Source organism: Chelonoidis abingdonii, chromosome 9 (assembly GCF_003597395.2).
Source record: "Chelonoidis abingdonii isolate Lonesome George chromosome 9, CheloAbing_2.0, whole genome shotgun sequence".
NCBI classification, from domain to species: domain Eukaryota; kingdom Metazoa; phylum Chordata; order Testudines; family Testudinidae; genus Chelonoidis; species Chelonoidis abingdonii.
This window is the reverse complement of record NC_133777.1, coordinates 32,273,525-32,292,852: the sequence shown is the minus strand read 5'-3', so window position 1 is coordinate 32,292,852 and position 19,328 is coordinate 32,273,525. Positions and strand designations below refer to the sequence as shown.

At 45.0% G+C, this 19,328-nt stretch overlaps 1 protein-coding gene across 3 annotated transcripts in view; it reads left to right on the top strand.

The window, feature by feature from the left end:
• CCDC78 (coiled-coil domain containing 78) overlaps nt 1-19,328 on the top strand; it is a 56,740-nt gene that overhangs the window by 21,576 nt on the left and 15,836 nt on the right. For all 3 annotated transcript variants that reach the window (XM_075069317.1, XM_075069315.1, XM_075069316.1), the window contains 3 exons: nt 6,197-6,371; nt 7,288-7,331; nt 17,741-17,807. In XM_075069317.1, coding sequence (XP_074925418.1) covers nt 6,197-6,371; nt 7,288-7,331; nt 17,741-17,807 — 286 coding nt within the window. The remainder of the gene's footprint in view (nt 1-6,196; nt 6,372-7,287; nt 7,332-17,740; nt 17,808-19,328) is intronic.

Genomic DNA, 19,328 nt, shown 5'->3' with positions numbered 1-19,328 from the left:
ATGTTAGTCTTATGTTAGTTTTCTCAACTTCTAAATGTTTCTTTTTGCTGGAAAGATTTTACCTCTGTTTGCTGTAACTTTGAACCTAAGGCGAGAGGGGGTTTCCTCTGGGCTATATGAATCTGAGTACCCTGTAAAGCATTCCCCATCCTGATTTTACAGAGATAATTTTTACCTTTCTTTCTTTAATTAAAAGCTTTCTTTTTAAGAACCTGATTGATTTTTCCTTGTTTTAAGATCCAAGGGGATTGGGTGGAGAGGGGCTTTGACCTGGTCTTGGGGTTTTCCCACTCTTTGTCACACCTCACAAAACCAGATACCAGTAGAAACATCCTTGCCCATTCCCTCCCAGTGGAATGACCTCCGCAAACAGTCTTTGGTCCTGTTCACCCCAGCATGGCCACTAGGATGATCGTGGGCTAAGCTCAAGAGCTTTATCCGGTACTTAGTTGGAACTACTAACTGTCTGTGAGGAAGCCAGTCTTCCTGGTGCCCACCAGAAAGAGTTTCTTTTATAAAAGTCCTCTTTCTACAACAAAGCAGGATCTATTAGAAGAGCTGAGAGGCAGTGGGTTGCTCCATGCCGCTGTCCAAGCTCCCTGGAGGCTTTCATCTGCTTCCTGTTCGGCCTGGAACTGTTCTCTTGATGCTGGAGACATCAGTTACTCACTGGATTGTGAACCAGGGCTTGGTCCCTCTGGAAGCGATGTTGGTGATGGGGCTGTTACCATTGACTGTAAACCATTCTCCTCTGGTGCACTGTGTGGTATTTCAGGCTCTGGCGAAGTGTCTTGTGTAGAGTTATCTGCTGCTGCTGCCAGTGCAGGCTCAGTGGTGCCCTCTGGTGTTGGAGCTGTAGACGGGGTTGCAAGCACTAGACTCAGTGCTGGCAGTGGTTCTGGTGCAGGTTGCTTTGCCAGTTTCAGTTCTGGGACTGGTTTTGACTGGGTCTCTGGGAATGGATCCACTATGGCTGTTGCAGTTGTTGGCAGGGGATCTGGTTCCACCACCTCCATCTGGGTCTCTAGTAACACACACAGGGCCCTGGTGGAAGGCTCAGGAACAGGGATGGGTGTGGAAGCTTGCTTAGCCTGGCTGTGGGTGACCATTCCCACCCTCTTGACTAGCTTAGCATGGTTTGCCAAGTTTTTCCCCCAGCAGCATGGGGATGGGATAATCATCATAGACTGCAAAAGTCCACCTTCCTGACCAGCCCTTGTACTAGACAGGCAACTTGGCTGTAGGGAAGTTTACAGATTTTGACATGAAGGGTTGAATCATCACTTGGGCCTTTTGGGTTGATGAATTTGGGGTCCACTAAGGATTGGTGGATAGCTGACACCTGTGCTTCAGTGTCCCTCCATGCTGTAACCTTCTTCCCGCCCACACTCTCACAGTTTCCCTTTGCTCTGAGGGTACCTGGGAGGCATTTGGGCCTGAGGACCTTTGGTATGACTCCGGTGTAATGAACTGCAGTCTGTTGGGGTTCTTGGGGCAGTTGGCCTTCACATGCCTCATCTCATTACATTTAAAACATCGCCCAGCTGACTGGGGTGAGGTGGGACAATAAAGTGTCTGGGGTTTTCCAGACATGTGGTAGGCGTGTCGGGAAAATGTCACATCCGGTTTCCACTTTAGGGCTCTGAACCATAGATGGGCATGCTCGGGTGTTAGCCCCATTCTGATTTTGGCCTTTTTAAAAAAAAAGTTCATGTGTTCCTTAAGCATTTCAGTCGCCACCTCTGCTAAAGGTCCACTGAGCTATGGTCTCAGCTCTACCATGTATTGGTCGGTAGAGATGCTGTACCCAGAGCAGGCCCTTTCAACATTGCCTAAGAATGCCTCGGTATCATCGCCTACCTTGTAGGTAGGGAACTTTCTGGGATTGGAAACGGTACCTGGGAGAAGGATTTCCAGGGTTGTCTGGTACATTCTGCTTGGCACTTGCCTTCTCTAACTCCAGTTTATGCTGCCTTTTTCTTGTAACTCCAGAGCTCTCTTGTGAACAGCCTCTTCTGCCTCCATAGCTCTCTTGTGGGCAGCTTCCTGTGCCTTAATTTCTAGCTGTTTTAATTTGATCAGTCTCTTATGTTTGTTCTCTTTCTCCTTTGCTTCCAGTCTAGCCAGCTCTAGTTTATTAGCTGTTTCACTGGTAGTCATGTTCCTGTTTTTTGTACTTAACTAGCCTAACCCAAGAGGTATAAAGAGAGAAAAAACTAGCTTGTGAATTCCCTCATAGAAAGTTAACCACCCTACTCTCAGTCAGAGACAAAAATCTCCAACTGCTCACAGCTTAAAAACATCCCATTGTTACAAGGACCTGATACTTTTGCCTCTAGGCAAAGAGAGATAAGATCTCTATCTGCTTTCTAAACAGCCAAAAAGGAAAAAAAAATGATCCTTTTAAAAAGTTCTACTGAGCTTTTGGTTCAAAATGATCTCTGGTTCAAAATGATCCCACCACTCTGCCACCATGTCTGGGTTCCCTCCCCACTCTGAACTCTAGGGTACAGATGTGGGGACCCGCATGAAAGACCCCCTAAGCTTATTTCTACCAGCGTAAGTTAAAAACTCCCAAGGCACAGATCCTTCTTTGTACCTTTATATTAGGTAACACTGCCACCACCAAGTGATTTAAACAAATATTTAGGGAGGGCCACTTGGAGCCCTACCTTCCCCAAATATCCCCCCAAGCTCCTACACCCCCTTTCCTGGGGAGGCTTGAGAATATATCCTCACCAATTGGTACAGGTGAACACAGACCCAAACCTTTGGATCTTAAAACAATGAAAAATCAATTAGGTTCTTAAAAGAAGAATTTTAATTAAAGAAAAAAGATGAAAGGAATGTGACAGGTAGGATCACCGAAACCCCCTTGGGAGCTGCCACCCAATGTACCAAGACTACTTCTACCCCTACCTTCCCTGCCAGCTCAGGACTCCAGCACCCTGTCTTGCTGAGCCAAACACTCCCGTCTGCTCCAACAAAGACCCAAAGTCTGAATTACTTGCCCCAAAGCTGCAGGTTTACCTGAAAGCAGCTCACAGAAGAGTGCTTGTCTTTAATACTCAGATGCCCAACTCCCAATGGGGTCTAAACCCAAATAAATCCGTTTTACCCTGTATAAGGCTTATAAAGGGTAAACTCATAAATTGTTGGCCCTCTATAACACTGATAGAGAGAGAGATGCACAGCTGTTTGCCCCCCAAGTCCTAACAAATACTCTGGGTCAATTAATAAGTAAAAAGTGATTTTATTAAATACAGAAAGTAGGATTTAAGTGGGTCCAAGCAGTAAAAGACAGAACAAAGTAAGTCACCAAGCAAAATAAAATAAAATGTACAAATTTATGTCTAATCAAATTGAATATAGATAATTTCAACCTCAGAGATGCTTCAGTAAGTTTTTTCCTCAGACTGGACCTCTTCCAGGCCTGAGCACAATTCTTTTCCCTGGTACAGCTCTTGTTCCAGCTTTGGTGGTAGCTAGGGGATTCTTCATGATAGCTGCTCTCCTCCCTTTGTTTTCTTCCACCCCTTTATATATCTTTTGCATAAGGCGGGAATTCTTTGTCCCTCTCTGGGTTCCCACCCCCTCCTTCTCAATGGAAAGACACCAGGTTAAAGATGGATTCCAGTTCAGGTGATATGATCACATGTCACTGCAAAACTTCATTGTCCACTCGCCGGTGTACAGGAAGACTTACAGATAAAACATGCCCCTCTGCAGACAATTGTCTCGGTTAATGGGAGTCATCAAGATTCCAAACCACCATTAATGGCCCACACTAATTACAATAGGCCCTCAGAGTTATATTTCATATTTATAGTTTCAGATACAAGAGTGGTACATTTATACAAATAGAGTGATCACACTCAGTAGATTATAAGCTTTGTAATGATACCTTACAAGAGACCTTTTGCATGAAGCATATTCCAGTTATAGTATATTCATAGAATCACAGGGTTGGAAGGGACGTCAGGAGGTCATCTAGTCTAACTCCCTGCTCAAAGCAGGACCAATCCTCAGATTTTTTGCCCCAGTTCCCCAAATGGCCCCCTCAGGGACTGAACTCACAACGCTGGTTTAGCAGGCCAATGCTCAAACCACCGAGCTATCCCTTCCCCTATTCACTCATTAGCATATTATTATAAAACCATAGAGACCACAGCATCACAAGGAATACCTCTATAAGATTAGAATGGAACATAATAATCACAGGCAATCAGATTAAAAACACAGAGGGTTTCCCTCTGGGCAAAACTTTAAAGCTACAAAAAGAAAACCAGGAATACCCTTCCTCTCAGCACAGAGAAAATTCACAAGCCAAAATAAAAGTAAATCTAACGCATTTCCTTGCTAAGTACTTTCCAACTCTGTAGGAATTGGATTGCTTGCTTCTTTGATCTTGCTCTGGCCAAAGCCACACGGAACAGAACAAAAGCCTTCCCCACCCCAGATTTGAAAATATCTTGTCCCCTTATTGGTCCTTTGGGTCAGGTGCCTGCTAGGTACTTGAGCTTCTTAACCCTTTACAAGTAAGAGGATTTGGTGCCTCTGGCCAGGAGGGATTTTATAGTACTCTATACAGGAAGGTTGTTACCCTTCCCTTTATATTTATGACAGGTGGTTTTATCATGTTTGGCAAATGGATCAAAGCTCCCTCTTGTTATTTTTAAAAGAAAAACCTTGCCTAAACACATGAAATTTCCTGTTGGTGTCATCGTACATGCACACGAAAAGGGATGTATGGATGAAAGTGGGACTATTGAATGGCTGGAAAAAGTGTGGAATAGGAGACCAGGAGAACTTTTCAAGAAACCTGCTATGCTCACTTGGAACATGTTCAGGGTACACAAGATGGATGAGATGAAAAATGTGGCCAAAAATATGAAAACGATTTTGGCTGTAATACCTGAAGGCTTAACTTCAGTTCTACAACCCCTTGATGTCTGCCTGAACAAACCCTTTAAAGACAGCGCAAAATGTGGTCTGAATGGATGTACTCAGACATGGCGAAGTTGACAAAAGGCGGGAATCTTATGAAGCCCAAAATCAATCTGGGCGCCCAGTGGATCAAGGACGGGTGGGTGTCCGTTCCCTCGGAAATGGTAGAAAAATCATTTAGGAAATGCTGTATCAGCAATGCACTCGGGTCAGAAGATGATGCCATATTTGATGATGACACAACAGAGGCTGATGATGAGAAGGAATCTTAGTTTGAAGACAACACGGCAGACATTTACAATGACAATGCAGCTGCAGCTGTGACTGAAGCCAAATTTAATGAACTGTTTGGTGAATCAGAGACTGATTCAGACTTTGAAGGATTTTAAGGCTTTTTAAAGTCTCATATTGTTTTGTTTTAAATATCCATTTACTGATTTTAAATATTGACTGTAATTTTGAAGGTGAATACATATATGTTCACTTATTATAATAGCAGGTTTTTCGTTAGAGTACATTAAAATAATTCTAGCAAAACTTTTGAGTGTTTCTTGTGATGCCAGTTTTTAAAATATGGCCGGGATTGGCAAAGTCCCACAGCTCCCATTAGCTGGGAACGACAAACCACGGACACTGGGAGCTGAGGGGCTCAGTGCCTGAAGACGCTCCAAGCAAACAAAACGTCCCAACCTGCCAGCGGCTTACCCCAATGGGCCAGGAGCCAAAGTTTGCCAACCCCTGAAACATAGTGTCAGCTTATGAAATAGTCATACAGTTTTTGCTGTTTTTACCTAACCATCTTAGGGGGTTGGCTTATAAACAAATGGGTTAATGAACAAGTATATACGGTACTTTAATTCTTCTTAACCAGGGGTAACTCATGCTACATAATCCTTCCATGCAACACGTGCTCCAAACTTGATGCTGTGCCCTCCTCATTTCATATAGCCCTTCCCTGAAACACAACCATGTATGTACCATTGTCTTTCCCAACAGATGAGACTGTAGGTAATGGTTGAGGTGCACTGGCTATGGTGAAATTCTGAGTTCCTCTATCCTCTCCGTTAGCAGAAACATGCCAAAGAATAGTGTGAATGCTTCTGGCTTGTCCTACTCATCTCAGTGTGTGGCTTGGCTTTTCGTTGGTATCAGATATGCAGAAACCAGTGGACAGTAATTTACCAAGCCAATGCTGCCTCCATCGTTATTACTTGTTTTTGTTTAACGAACCCTGTTGGCTTCTTTTAAGGATGCAGCGTGAGCAGATCCAGTCTCAGGGCAGCAGCGAGATGGACCCAGGCCCTCCTGAGTTCCATTTCACCATCACAGATTCTGAGCTACTGACAAGCACAACCCAGGAGCTAAACCAGCTGCGAGAGGACAAAGCAAAACTAGAGAGACAGCTGCATGAACTGCAGGAGAAGGTAACCACATGCTTCACTGGATTACTGTGGTGCAGGGAGTGGACTTGTCAGGTGGAGGGAGAGGTTTAGTTTGATCTCTCATTTTCCCCCTTGATCCTCTAGTGCAGTGGTTCTCAACCTATTTACCATTGTGGGCCACATCCAATACTACCTGTATAGCCCTGAGGATGTCACATGGGCTGCAGCTGTGTGCTGATTGGGCTGCAGGTTCAGAACCACTGCTCTAGTGTGTGTTGTAACCCAGGCTCTCCTTCTGGGGGGCAGCACCAGGGATGGCCCATGCTCTCCATCCCTTTGTGCCTCTCTTTGTGACAACTGTGAAGAGGTGGGACACCTGACCACAGCTGTCAAGTCTAGTTTAGTAGCACCAGCTGGACCTCTCCAGTGTGTAGGTTTGCACACTGCAGAGATTGCAGGGATGACAAAGAGATCTGTGGGGAAGGGTGTTTTATTCTTCAGTCTGGGGATTGTGGAGGAAGCCAAGGAGTGAATAGTCCATAACTAACTTAAGGATACTATAGTTGCAGCCTCACTTTTTGGAGAAAAACCAGGGAGGCAAGAGAGGGCAGAGCAAAGATTTCACTATCCTTGGAGGCTTTACTGTATGGGCAAAATAAAATATACAAGGAGTTGAATGGCAGACAACACCTGGAAAGGTTCCAGTTTTATACATTTCCTCCCCTTAATTTTGCCCAAGAACAATTATGTTCCTACGGTCTTAGTTCAAATGAGCTACCCTTACTTCCCAGTAGAGAGAGAGAACCACAAGCCTTGAGATCATCTTGCAGAGCACTTCCTTGTTAGTATCAGTGGTGGCCATTTACAATATTGAGATGTGTCCAGTGCTGGCCCTGCAAAGGAGCAGGGATTACATTGGGTTAATGTCACAAAGGTGATGATCTTCCTTTGCCTACAGAAAAGATTGAGTGAAAGCTCTGCGCTAGGACCATCTCTTCACCAGTAAGTAGCTTCCATTTATGTAATTGGTACTGTAATCTCCATGTCAAAGGGGGCTGCCTCCTTCATCCCTCTGCATTACACTAAGGATCCAGGACTTGCTTCAGCTGTTTGGGGATAAGGTGGTAATTAGGGACAGGAGAGGCTGTGCTGACTGAAATAATTTAATATCTACAAAAATGTATGTGAGTGAAAATATCAGTTCTTCGAGTGGTGTCCCTGTGGGTGCTCCACTCTAGGTGTCGGTATGCCCCTGCACCGGAGTTCAAAGATTTCTCGCAGCAGTACTCGGTCGGGGGAAGGGCATGCACAGGAGTCCTCTCATGCAGCCGTTGGCACCTCCTGTAGCACACACTCCCCCAACTGTCCACTCAGTTCCTTTTCAACCGTCCTCAGCTGCAGACGGAACTCCATGGCAGTGTTCTCTTTGAAACTTTCTTGGGAACAAAATAAACAAAGTTGCAAGTTAAAAAGGAACTTCTTATTAGTCTATACTTAGTTACATTGTTTAGTTAGTCTTAGTCTACATAGTTACATAGTTTTGTTAGTTCCTCTTACAGGTTTTTCTTCAAAAACAAAAAAAGAGAGACAAAAGAAGACTTTTTCTCTGCTTGACTCCCAGTTTGGGAACAGTTTCTACAGTTTACCATTACAATTAACTCCTATCCTTATCTCTTGAGAGGGGAGGAGAGGCTTAACTACAGTCATGCCGGGCTCAACAGGATTTAAAAAGTGTGACTCCTGCCGTGAACTGATGGCCACATCCTGCATTCGCTGTCTGGGAGAAACTCATATCTCTCAGAAATGCATACATTGCACCAACTTAACAGTAAGGGCAAGACGTGAGAGGGATATCTGCTTGAAAATGCTTCTGCTGGAGAAATCCCTCCAATCTCTGCAAGAGCTGTCCTCCGGGGCGTCTCATAAACTGAGATCTCTGAGCTCTGATAAGGCTCCAACTTCCAAAACTCAGGAAGCGAGTCTCAACCTCTCCAGCAAGGGGATCTCACAAAAAGAGAGCTTCCCCAGAGAGGTCTTTACCCTCAGTGTTCCACTCATCCAGAGTGAGCACTTACAAGGCATTGGGCTCCTCCAGCCCCATCCCTTAGCGGACTTCTACCGAGCCCCAACACATGGCATCAGAGCTGACATGTCAAGTCTCCTCCATGGCACTGACTACCCCAGTGCAGAGGAGGACCTTCCCGAGCATAAACATCCTCAACTCAACGTCATTATCAACGAGGGTCTGTTAATAGCCCGCACAGCACTACAGGCCTCAATGGATGTAGCAGACACAGCTGCCCAAACAACCGCAACTGCTGTGGTTATGGGAAGAACATCATGGTTGCAGGCTTCTGGAACTCCAAAGGAACTACAGTTAAAAGTGGAAGACCTCCTCTTTGATAGGGATAAACTACACCTCTACCCTGATATAACGGGACCCAATATACCATGAATTTGGATATAACGTGGTAAAGCAGCGCTCGTGAGGTGGGGGGGGGAAGGGTTGTGCACTCTGGCAGATCAAAGCAAGTTCGATAACGCAGTTTCACCTATAATGTGGTAAGATTTTTTGGCTCCCGAGGACAGCGTTATATCAGGGTAGAGGTGTATTCCTGTCTCAAATAGACAACGTCCTCCATACCATGAAGGACTTCCGAGCAACACTGCATACACTAGGTATACACCCACTGCCTGGCAAATGCCCTTGTTTTACACCATACCAGAGATCATGAGACACCCTTGTTTAACTGTCAACAACCGTGATACTTCACTCAGAAGAGGCTAAACAAGGGGCTCAGAGATGACGAGCTCCACAGAACCAGGCCTCATCTGTCCGTCCATCTACATCTAAGCCACAATTTTGAAGTCTTGGTCGAGGATATGCACAACTTCCCCACACCTCTAGTACCAACTGATACCCATCCCACAATTTTGGTCACCACATATGCCCATTTTACCATGCCTGGGCTACGATAACCACAGATCAATGGGTTTTGGAGATCATACAGTCTGGCTACACCATTCCTTTCACAGCCGTCCCCCCCTACCCTCCCCCTTCCCTGTCCCTCTTCAGGGACCCCTCTCATGAGCACCTTCTGTAACAGGAAGTAGACCACCTCCTACTGCTGGGTGCTATAGAATCAGTACCACATCAATACCAAGGGAGGAGGGGGGGTATTCCAAATATTTCCTGACAGAGAAGAAAGGAGGGGGATCGCCAAAAACTCAACAGGTTCATACACAACCACAAGTTCAAGATGGTCACTCTGGCCACAATAATCCCAGTGCTAGATGGTGGGGACTGGTTTGCAACTCTCAACCTCCAAGATGCATACTTCCATATTACAATACACCCTGCCCACAGATAGTTCCTGCGGTTCACAGTAGGAGCCAACTACCACCAATACAGGGTCCTTCCCTTCTGACTGTCCACTGCTCCCCACGTATTCTCAAAAACGCTCGCGGTAGTAGCAGCACAATTACAATGCAAAGAAGTCATCATCTTCCCTTATTTGAATGATTGCCTTCTCAAGGGTGCCAATTGACAAGAAATGGCAGGCATGCTGAAGACCACAATAGATCTGTTTCACCAGCTAGGTCTATAGATACACAAAAAGAAATCCACTCTGGAACCAACCCAACGATTGGAGTTTATCGGAGCCAACCTAGACTCCATACAAGCCAAGGCACTATTGCCAAACCACAGATTCACTACATTGACCAATCTTATTTCCAGAGTGACCATCAGGCCACAAACTTCAGTGAGGACATGCCTTCAGATTCTGGGACATATGGCAGCTACGACTTTCATAATAAAATATGCCAGACTCCATATGCGCTGTCTGCAGCACTGGTTGAGCACGATCTATGCACCTAGCAAACACTTTCTCAACAGACGTGTGATGCTACCACCAAGGGTTATCATCTCCCTACAATGGTGGACACAGCCAGGGAATGTATGCTCTAGGATTCCCTTTCAACAAGACCCCTCCATCAGTGACTATTACAACAGATAGGTTGGGGCGCCCACTTGGGTCACCTCAATATACAAGGCAAGTGGTCTGTGATGGAAACCTGACTACATATCAATCTTCTGGAACTCCACACAGTACACAATGCATGCCGACACTTCCTCCCACTCATATCAGAAACCTCAATCTCTGTTCTCACTGACAATGTGGCGTGCATGTTTTACATCAATCACCAAGGAGGAGCCAGGTCTCACTTGCTATGTGTAGAAGCCATGAATTTATGGAACTTCTGCATCTGCAACAATATAAACATCACAGCATCATGCCTACTAGGGTGTCAAAACACTACAGCCGACAACATCAGCAGGCACTTCTCGCAGGAACACGAGTGGGAAATCCACAACAGTGTTCTTGGCACTATATTCCAAAAATGGGGTCACCCGGTAATCAACCTTTTCATCTCAGCAACAAATCACAAACGTCTGCTATTTTTATCCAGGGCAGGCTTGGCACCAGGATGGTTAGGGGATGCCTTCTTCATCCCATGAAACGCGTCACTCATGTACGCCTTCCCACTGATCCCACTGATCCCATAGGTCGTTCGCAAGATACGATTCGACAGAGCATACATCATTCTCATTGTCCCCACATGGCCCAGACAGACTTGGTTTCCGTAACTCTCACATCTAGCAGTCTGTGCCTCCAACCGCTGCCTATCCGGACGGACCTCCTGTCCCAGAACAGGGGCCTGACTCTCCATCCAGACCCAGTGAAACTCCATCTCAAAGCATGGCTTCTCTCTGGTTCCAACATGGCGAATTGAACTGTTCGAAGAAAGTAAAACAGGTATTACTAAATAGCCATCATCTCACACTAGAAATACTTACAACCACGAGTGGAGAAGATTCTCCCTTTGGTGTCAGCAGAAACAGTTGGACATGACCAAGGCATCTCTATCTATGATCCTAGACTACCTACTAGAACTGAAAGAAACAGGATTAGCGTTCTATTAAAGTACACCTGGCTGCCATCACGGCCCTCCATGAACAAATAGAAGGAGCTTCAATATTTGCTCACCCGATTACACAGTGCTTTCTAGCAGATATACAGAACATATACCCAGAAGTACGCCAACCTGCACCACCATGGGATCTCAATCTTGTGCTCAAATGTCTCACAAGACCACCCTTCAAACCTCTAGCAACCTGCTCACTCCTACATATGTCAGTGAAGGTCATATTCCTAGTGGCAATCGCATCTGCAAGATGTGTCAGCAAAATAGGAGCACTGATGGCTGAACCACCGTACAATGTATTTACCAGAGACAAAATCATGTTATGTTCTCACCCAAAATTCTTGCCTGAAGTGGCTACAAATTTTCATATTAACCAAATCATGCACTTACCTGCCTTCTATCCGAAGCCACATAACAACTCTTCAGAGGCAACATTGCACATGCTAGATGTCAGACAGACTGTTGCTTTCTACTTGTACAGAACTAAACCATTTTGCAAGTCACCAAGACTATTCGTCTCTACAGCAGAGCACTCCAAGGCCTGGTCTACACTATGCGTTTAAACTGATTTTTAGCAGCGTTAAACTGATTTAACGCTGTACCGTCCACCCAACGAGGCCCTTTATATCGATATAAAGGGCTCTTTAAACCGGTTTATGTACTCCTCCCCGACAAGAGGAGTAGCATTGAAATCGGTATTACCATATCAGATTAGGGTTAGTGTGGCCACAAATCGATGGTGTTGGCCTCCAGGCGGCATCCCACAGTGCACCATTGTGACCGCTCTGGACAGCAATCTGAACTCAGATGCAGTGGCCAGTTAGACAGGAAAAACCCCACAAACTTTTGAATTTCATTTCCGGTTTGCTCCCAGCGTGGAGCTCTGATCAGCACGGGTGGCGATGGCAGTCCCAAAATCCAAAAAGAGCTCCAGCATGGACCGTATGGGAGATACTGGATCTGACCGCTGTATGGGGAGACAAATCTGTTCTATCAGAGCTCCGTTACAGAAGACGAAATGCAAAGCATTTGAAAAAATCTCCAGGCTATGATACAGAGTCCACAGCACAGTTGCTGTGTGACAAGCGTAACGGAAAGCCAAAGAATCAAATGGACATGCTCATGGAGGGAGGGAGGCGGGTACTGAGGACTCCAGCTATCCCACAGTCCCCAGCAGTCTCCGAAAAGTATTTGCATTCTTGGCTGAGCTCCCAATGCCTGTAGGGTCAAACACATTGTCCGGGGTGGTTCAGGGTATAGCTCGTCCCTCCCAATTTACCCCCCCCGCCCCCCAGTGAAAGAAAAGGGGAAAAAAAACGTTTCTTGACTTTTTTCAATGTCACCCTATGTCTACTGCATGCTGCTGTAGACGTCGATGCTGCAGCAGTGAACACAGCAGTATCCTCTCCCTCCCTTCCCCGGTGGCAGACGGTATACAGTAGGACTGCTATCTTCGTCTCATCATCAGCCCCATGAGTGCTCCTGGCTGGCCTCAGGTGAGGTCGGCCGGCGGGCGCCTGGGTAAAAATAGGAATGATTCCTGGTCATTCCAGTAGATGGTACAGAACGGCTGGCTGGTAACCGTCTTCATCATAGCAACTGGGGCTGAGCTCCATCAGCCCCCTCCCTTTCATGTGTAAAGAAAAGATTCTGTACTGCCTGGACTATCATAGCAGCGGGATGCTGGGCTCCTCTCACCCCCACCGTTTAATGTCCTGCCTGGAACTATCATAGCAGCTGGAGGCTGCCTCCCTCCCTCATTTTTATCTCACTAACAAGTCAGTGTTTCTTATTCCTGCATTCTTTATTACTTCATCACACAAATGGGGGGACACTGCAATGGTAGCCCAGGAGGGTTGGGGGAGCAGGGAAGCAACGGGTGGGTTGTTGCAGGGGCACCCCCTAGAATGGCATGTAGCTCATTCATTTCTGCAGGATCTGACACGGAGCAGCTGTGCTCTCTGGTTCTCTGGACACTGGTTCTCTAGTACACTTGCCCCATTATTTCTAGGCAGGACTGGACTCTATTTTTAGATACCATAAAGGAGGGATTGACTTGGGGAGTCATTCCCATTTTTGTCTGTTCTGCGCCCCGGCCGACTCAGCCAGGCGGCAACCCATGACAGCAGCAGACGGTGAGATACAGAATGGACTGAAACCGTCATCTCATCAGCCAATTTACAATGGCATGGCAGACGGTACAGAACAACTGATAACCGTCTCTGCTATCTTGCAAAGGCAAATGAATGCTGCTGTGTAGCGCTGCAGTACCCGCGGCATCTGTTAGCACATCCAGTAGACATACAGTGACAGTGACAGTAAAAAAAAAAAAAAAAAGCTGCTGAACAGGCTCCATTGGTTGCCGTGCTATGGCGTCGTCTGCCAGGGCAATCCAGGGAAAAAGGGCGCGAAATGATTGTCTGCCATTGCTTTCACAGAGGAAGGAATGAGTGACGACATTTACCCAGAATCACCTGCGATACTGTTTTTGCACCATCATGCACTGAGGTCTCAACCCAGAATTCCAATGGGCGGGGGAGACTGCGGGAACTATGGGATTGCTACGGGATAGCTACCCGCAGTGCAACGCTCCAGAAATCGACGCTAGCCTTAGACCATGGGCACACACCACCGAATTAATGTGCTTAGTGTGGCCGTGTGCACTCGACTTTATACAATCTGTTTTACAAAACTGGTTTATGTAAAATCGGAATAATCCCGTAGTGTAGACATACCCCAAGGGCTCTACAATATCGACCCAGAGACTCTCCAAATGGGAGTCTACCTGTATTAAAACTTGCTACCACTTGCATCACAAAGAACCCCCTGTGGGCATCAGATCCCACTCAAAGCGAGCCTTAGCGACATCGACTGCATTCTTGAACAATGTCCCCTTAATAGATATTTGTAGAGTTGCAACCTGGACATTGGAGGGCACTTTTGCAAAGCATTATGCTATCACCCAAGGCCTTGTCTCAAACTCTATTGTTGGCCTCACAGTGGTCTCCTCACACATTTATACATAACTCTGAACTCCTACCATCCCTGGTGGGGTACTGCTCTACAAGCACCTAGAGTGGAGCACCCACAGGGACACCACTCAAAGAAGAAGTTACTCACCTTGTGCAATAACGATGGTTCTTCAAGATGTGTGTCCCTGTGGGTGCTCCACTACCCACCCTCCTCTCCTCTACTTTGGAGTTCACACAGCCAAGCTCTGTGGTAGAGAAGGAATGGAGGGGACGGTCAGGGGAAGCACGTGCTACAGGAGATGCCAATGGCTGTATGAGATGACTCCTGTGTGCACCCTTCCCCCAACCGAGTACTGCTGCGAGAAATCTCCGGCGCAGGGAGGCACCGACAACTAGACTGGAGCACCCACAGGGACACACATCGGGAAGGACCATCGTTACTGCACAAGGTGCACCAAGTATGCTTGGTCTTGAAATGAGGTAGCCATTGAGGCCCTAATTTTAATCATACTTGTAGTTCCATTGATTTTAAATGGGACTACTTGTGTCCTTAAAGAATCAGGGCAGTCTTGTTTCTGCTTTTTCATAGTACATGAACACGCTTGCAAGATTTGGGTGGAGCAGGGGCTCGTGCAGGTGTGCCACAACTGTATCTGGTACCTCCTAGATTTGGCTTCTTATCACTTTATTAAATAGTTTTTGATGAGTTATCTTTCTTTCCTCACTACTCAGTTATTCTACTGAGACTTTAGTTACTTAGATCACAGAAAGAAAACAGATGTTAGGACAAAACTGTAATGCAATGTAGCTGCAGGAGACACACATGACCTCATGTCCTTAGGGTCTACAGAGGACACTGTCCCCACTTCTCTCTAAGGGATCCATCTTTCCATGCAGCAGTGATAGGTAGAGCCCTGTGCGTATACAAAGTTTTTGTGTCTGCATTCAATCCACAAACATGGTCCGTGGATATAGAGTGGATAGCCACAGATTTGCAGGACTCTAGTGATAGGAAGTAGGTAGTGACTCAGGAACTAAGAGGAGATGCTGCAATCAAGAGCAGAGAAGTATACAGACTGAGATGGGCCTGTGATTGCCACTGTCCTCAGTACTGCCACGAAATGGGTATGTGTTTAAAGATACTCACTATGCAGAACTTGAAGAATCATAGCAATTCTGATGATTGGCAGATGAGGGGAGAGGGAGAGTAACTTGGAGGGACTACAATTTTTCCACCATGAGTAGCCTATTATTTTTTGGTAACATCACCCTGCTAAACTTGTAAGCATAGGGGACTCTCTTCCCAACACAGAGGGCTAGAAACATATTTCTTTTTCAATGAAAGCTTAGATTACACATAGTGAAGCTTGGACTAGATCCCTCCTAAAAGCTATTACGTATAAGACCAACAAATTCAGGGCCTGTTTCTCTGTTGCCTTATTCCTCATGTAGTCATTGACACTAGGACAAAGTGGGCGTAAAATACTAGTCATCTGATTTGTTATCATTTCACATGCACTTGGCACTTCCTTTGAACAGGTCTACATAGTGGCACCAGGGCAGGGCAGTGTCTCAGGCTCTATCTCTAATGACTAATAGCTTTTATGCTCCAGCTTGGTCAAGGTGTCCCATGCACTATTGTTACTGCAGATTAGAGTATAATAGAAGCTAGGAGTTCTTAAATGAAGCTGCTTTGGAGTTATGTGTGGACAGAAGAGAGAATAATTTTTAGAAAAAAATTCCCACCTCTTCAACACCTCATTCTTATAAAAACCCTATCACAGCAGAACACTATGCTACATACCCAATTCTCTTCTTGGGAAGAGGGTGAGAGAACAGACACGTGATAAACATTAGTTAAAATTTCTTAATGCGCTACTGGAAAGTGCTCAGATCCCCCTGTGATGAGGGTGGGATATAAACCTTTATCAACCAGAATACTTGTCCAATTAATCTGATGCTTTCCTGAACACTTTTCTGTGAAGGACTTCAAGTGAGAAATGGTAAGTGGAAATCATCCCTTCCTGCCCCCCTAACACTCCACCCCCAGGAAATTGGGTTGTGTAAATGAGAGAATTCAGTTTATAATATAAACTGTTTTAAAGCCTTACCCATGGAGTCTCTAGTGTGACATATTTCAAACAGAAATTCAGTTTTAAAGAGATCCAAATATGTAACCCTTCTGAATCAGTCAGACCCTAAGCTACATGGTTACCAAGTGTCTCTAGAAATGAGCGCAAGCTCTATGCCAGATTCTGCCACTGTTTCCCATGCAGAGCAGTACTTTAATCCTTGAGTGCATCCATTCATTGCAATGGGACTACTTGAGGAATAAGGGACAAAAGTAGCAGAATCTGGACCTTAGTGATGCATCTCCTGTTAATTTTCTTTTAGAGGCTTGTGTTCTATCCACACTTGTAATGACATTTATTTTCTATATCTTAATGTTTACATCCTTGCCACGATCTCCCTCCTGTTACTAGCCTAACAATGCATATTGTGAGAGACAACGGGGGTGAGGAAATATTTTTTTTATTCAACGAACTTCTGTTGAGAAATTAATCCAGTATAAGATATTACCTCACCCCCGTTGTGTCTCATATCCTGAGACCAATACAGCTATAACATTGCAAATCCATGTAGTTAACAGAGTTGTTTCACTGAGAGTCATTGCTGTATTTCCCATTACTATTTAGACATGTATTTTGCTGTTATTTTTGATCTCTTAACTATTTTACTTATATAAAATTACAGTCCCCTTCTTCCAGAAAGTCATCTATTTTTCCCAGTTGTTAACACAGACACCAGAGGGAGTCCCAGTTAAGCCTTTAACTTGTACGTGGGCTACAGAGTTTGAACACAATGCATTCCTCAGTTCATGCCATTCTTTCTATATAATCAAAATCCCCTGGCCATCAGATGTGACCTATATTTTGCTTATTCAGCCCAGGACAGAATAGGAAGAACTTTCCCATGGCTTGGCTGCCTTTCTTCATAATTAGCTCATCTGTCACCATTTTTTATACTCCACAATAGAATGAGTGGATTTGTGCAGAAGCACAAAAGGAATTAAGTGCTAGTATTTGGCATTTGTTGTGCCTCTCACCTCTTTCCTCACAAAGTTCAGCCCTCCTGAGTCAGGTTAATGATTATTTCTGCTCTGAGTCCTTTCTTATGACTGTTTGATGATGTAAACTAAGGGCAAATCCAGCCATCCCAGCAGAGATTCAGGTTGTAGGACCTGTGACTCTCATTGCCCAGGTATGTGAAGAAACAGTAATGTGCTCTGCAGACATACAGGGAATCAGTCTGGAAGATGATCTGAAATTTATGCTTTCTGGGGTGCTGAAAAGGCAGTAGCATATCTGGTGGCCATGCCGAGCCCCATGGTTTAGGGATGGTCTGGCTTTGTATATATGATTGTAATTAACATCTGCTGCTCTATCCTAGCCAGCTGGATGAGAAGGGCTGGGCAGAGATCAGGAAGCAGCTCTGGGAGTTCACACATACCACACAGGTAAAATGCTTTCTGTTCTGAGGCAGACTGAAAAGAGGGCTAAGCATAGACAAAGCATGTCTGCAATTGTAATGGCCACTGCCACTATCAGGATTCCCTCCCCACTCTGAACTCTGGGGTATAGATGTGAGGACCCGCATGAAAGACTCCTAAGCTTATATTCCACCAGTTTAGGTTTAAAAACTTTTCCAAGGCACAAATCCTTTCTTGTCCTTGGAGGATTCTGCTGCCACCACCAAGTGAGTTAGACAAAGATTTAGGAAAAGAACCACTTGGAGTTCCTGTTTCCGCAAAATATCCCCCCAAGGCCCTTCACCCCTTTTCTGGGGAGGCTTGAGAATAATATACCAACCAAATAGGTTTACAAGGTGAGCACAGATCAGACCCTTGGGTTTTTAGGACCCTAAAAAACAATCAGATTCTTAAAAAAACAGAACTTTATTATAAAGAAAAAAGTAAAAGAAGCACCTTTGTAAAATCAGGGTGGAAGGTAATTTTACAGGGCAATAAGATTCAAAATACAGAGGATTCCCCTCTCGGCAAAACTTTAGTTACAAAAAAAAAACAGGAATAAACCACCTTCTTAGCATAGGGACAATTCACAAGCTAAAATAAAAGATAATTTAATGCATTTCCTTCCTATTACTTACAATTTGTAATCTTAGATGCTTAGTTCAGGTATGGCTTTGGGAGATGTATTTTCTTTGTCCTGACTCCTCGGAGAAAACACAAAGGAACATAAAACAAAAACCTTCCCCCACAGATTTGAAAGTATCTTCTCCCCTCATTGGTCCTTTTGGTCAGGTGCCAACCAGATTATATGAACTTCTTAACTCTTTACAGGTAAAGGAAGTATTTTATGCTACCCTTAACTGTATATTTATGATGCCCCCACCCCCCAAAATCATAGACAGTGCTGGACAGCCTGTTCCACGCTGGCTGTGATTTTTTTTCCTGGAGCTCTAGGAGAAAACAGAGTTAATAAGACACATGCATCTTTAGATATACTACTGATTATACAAAAACTAACAATATTTTTCACATTTTAAGGACGATTTTAACCAGTTGATTTTGGGAAACTTTCACGGAAGAGTATATCAGCCACTATGTTAGAAGGTCCTGAAATGTGTTGTATTTTAAAATTAAGATCTTGGAGAGCTAAACTTAACCTAAGAAGTGTTTTATTATTGTTCTTGATGGCATGAAGCCACTTCAGTGCAGCCTGGTCGGTTTGCAGGTGGAAACGGCATCCCCAAACGTATAGGCGTAGCTTTTCCAGAGCATACACAATGGCGTAACATTCCTTTTTCCTGATTGACCAGTGGCTTCTCCTTTCAGACAGTTTCTTGCTGAGAAACACGACAGGATGAAATTCTTGATTCGGTACTTTCTGCATTAAAACGGCTCCCACACCACACTCGGACACATCTGTGGTTACAGTACAGACCTGTTTACGTGTGAATCCACTTAACGCGCAGTAGCACCGTGCCTCCCAGTGCTACCTATTTAACATGCGAGACT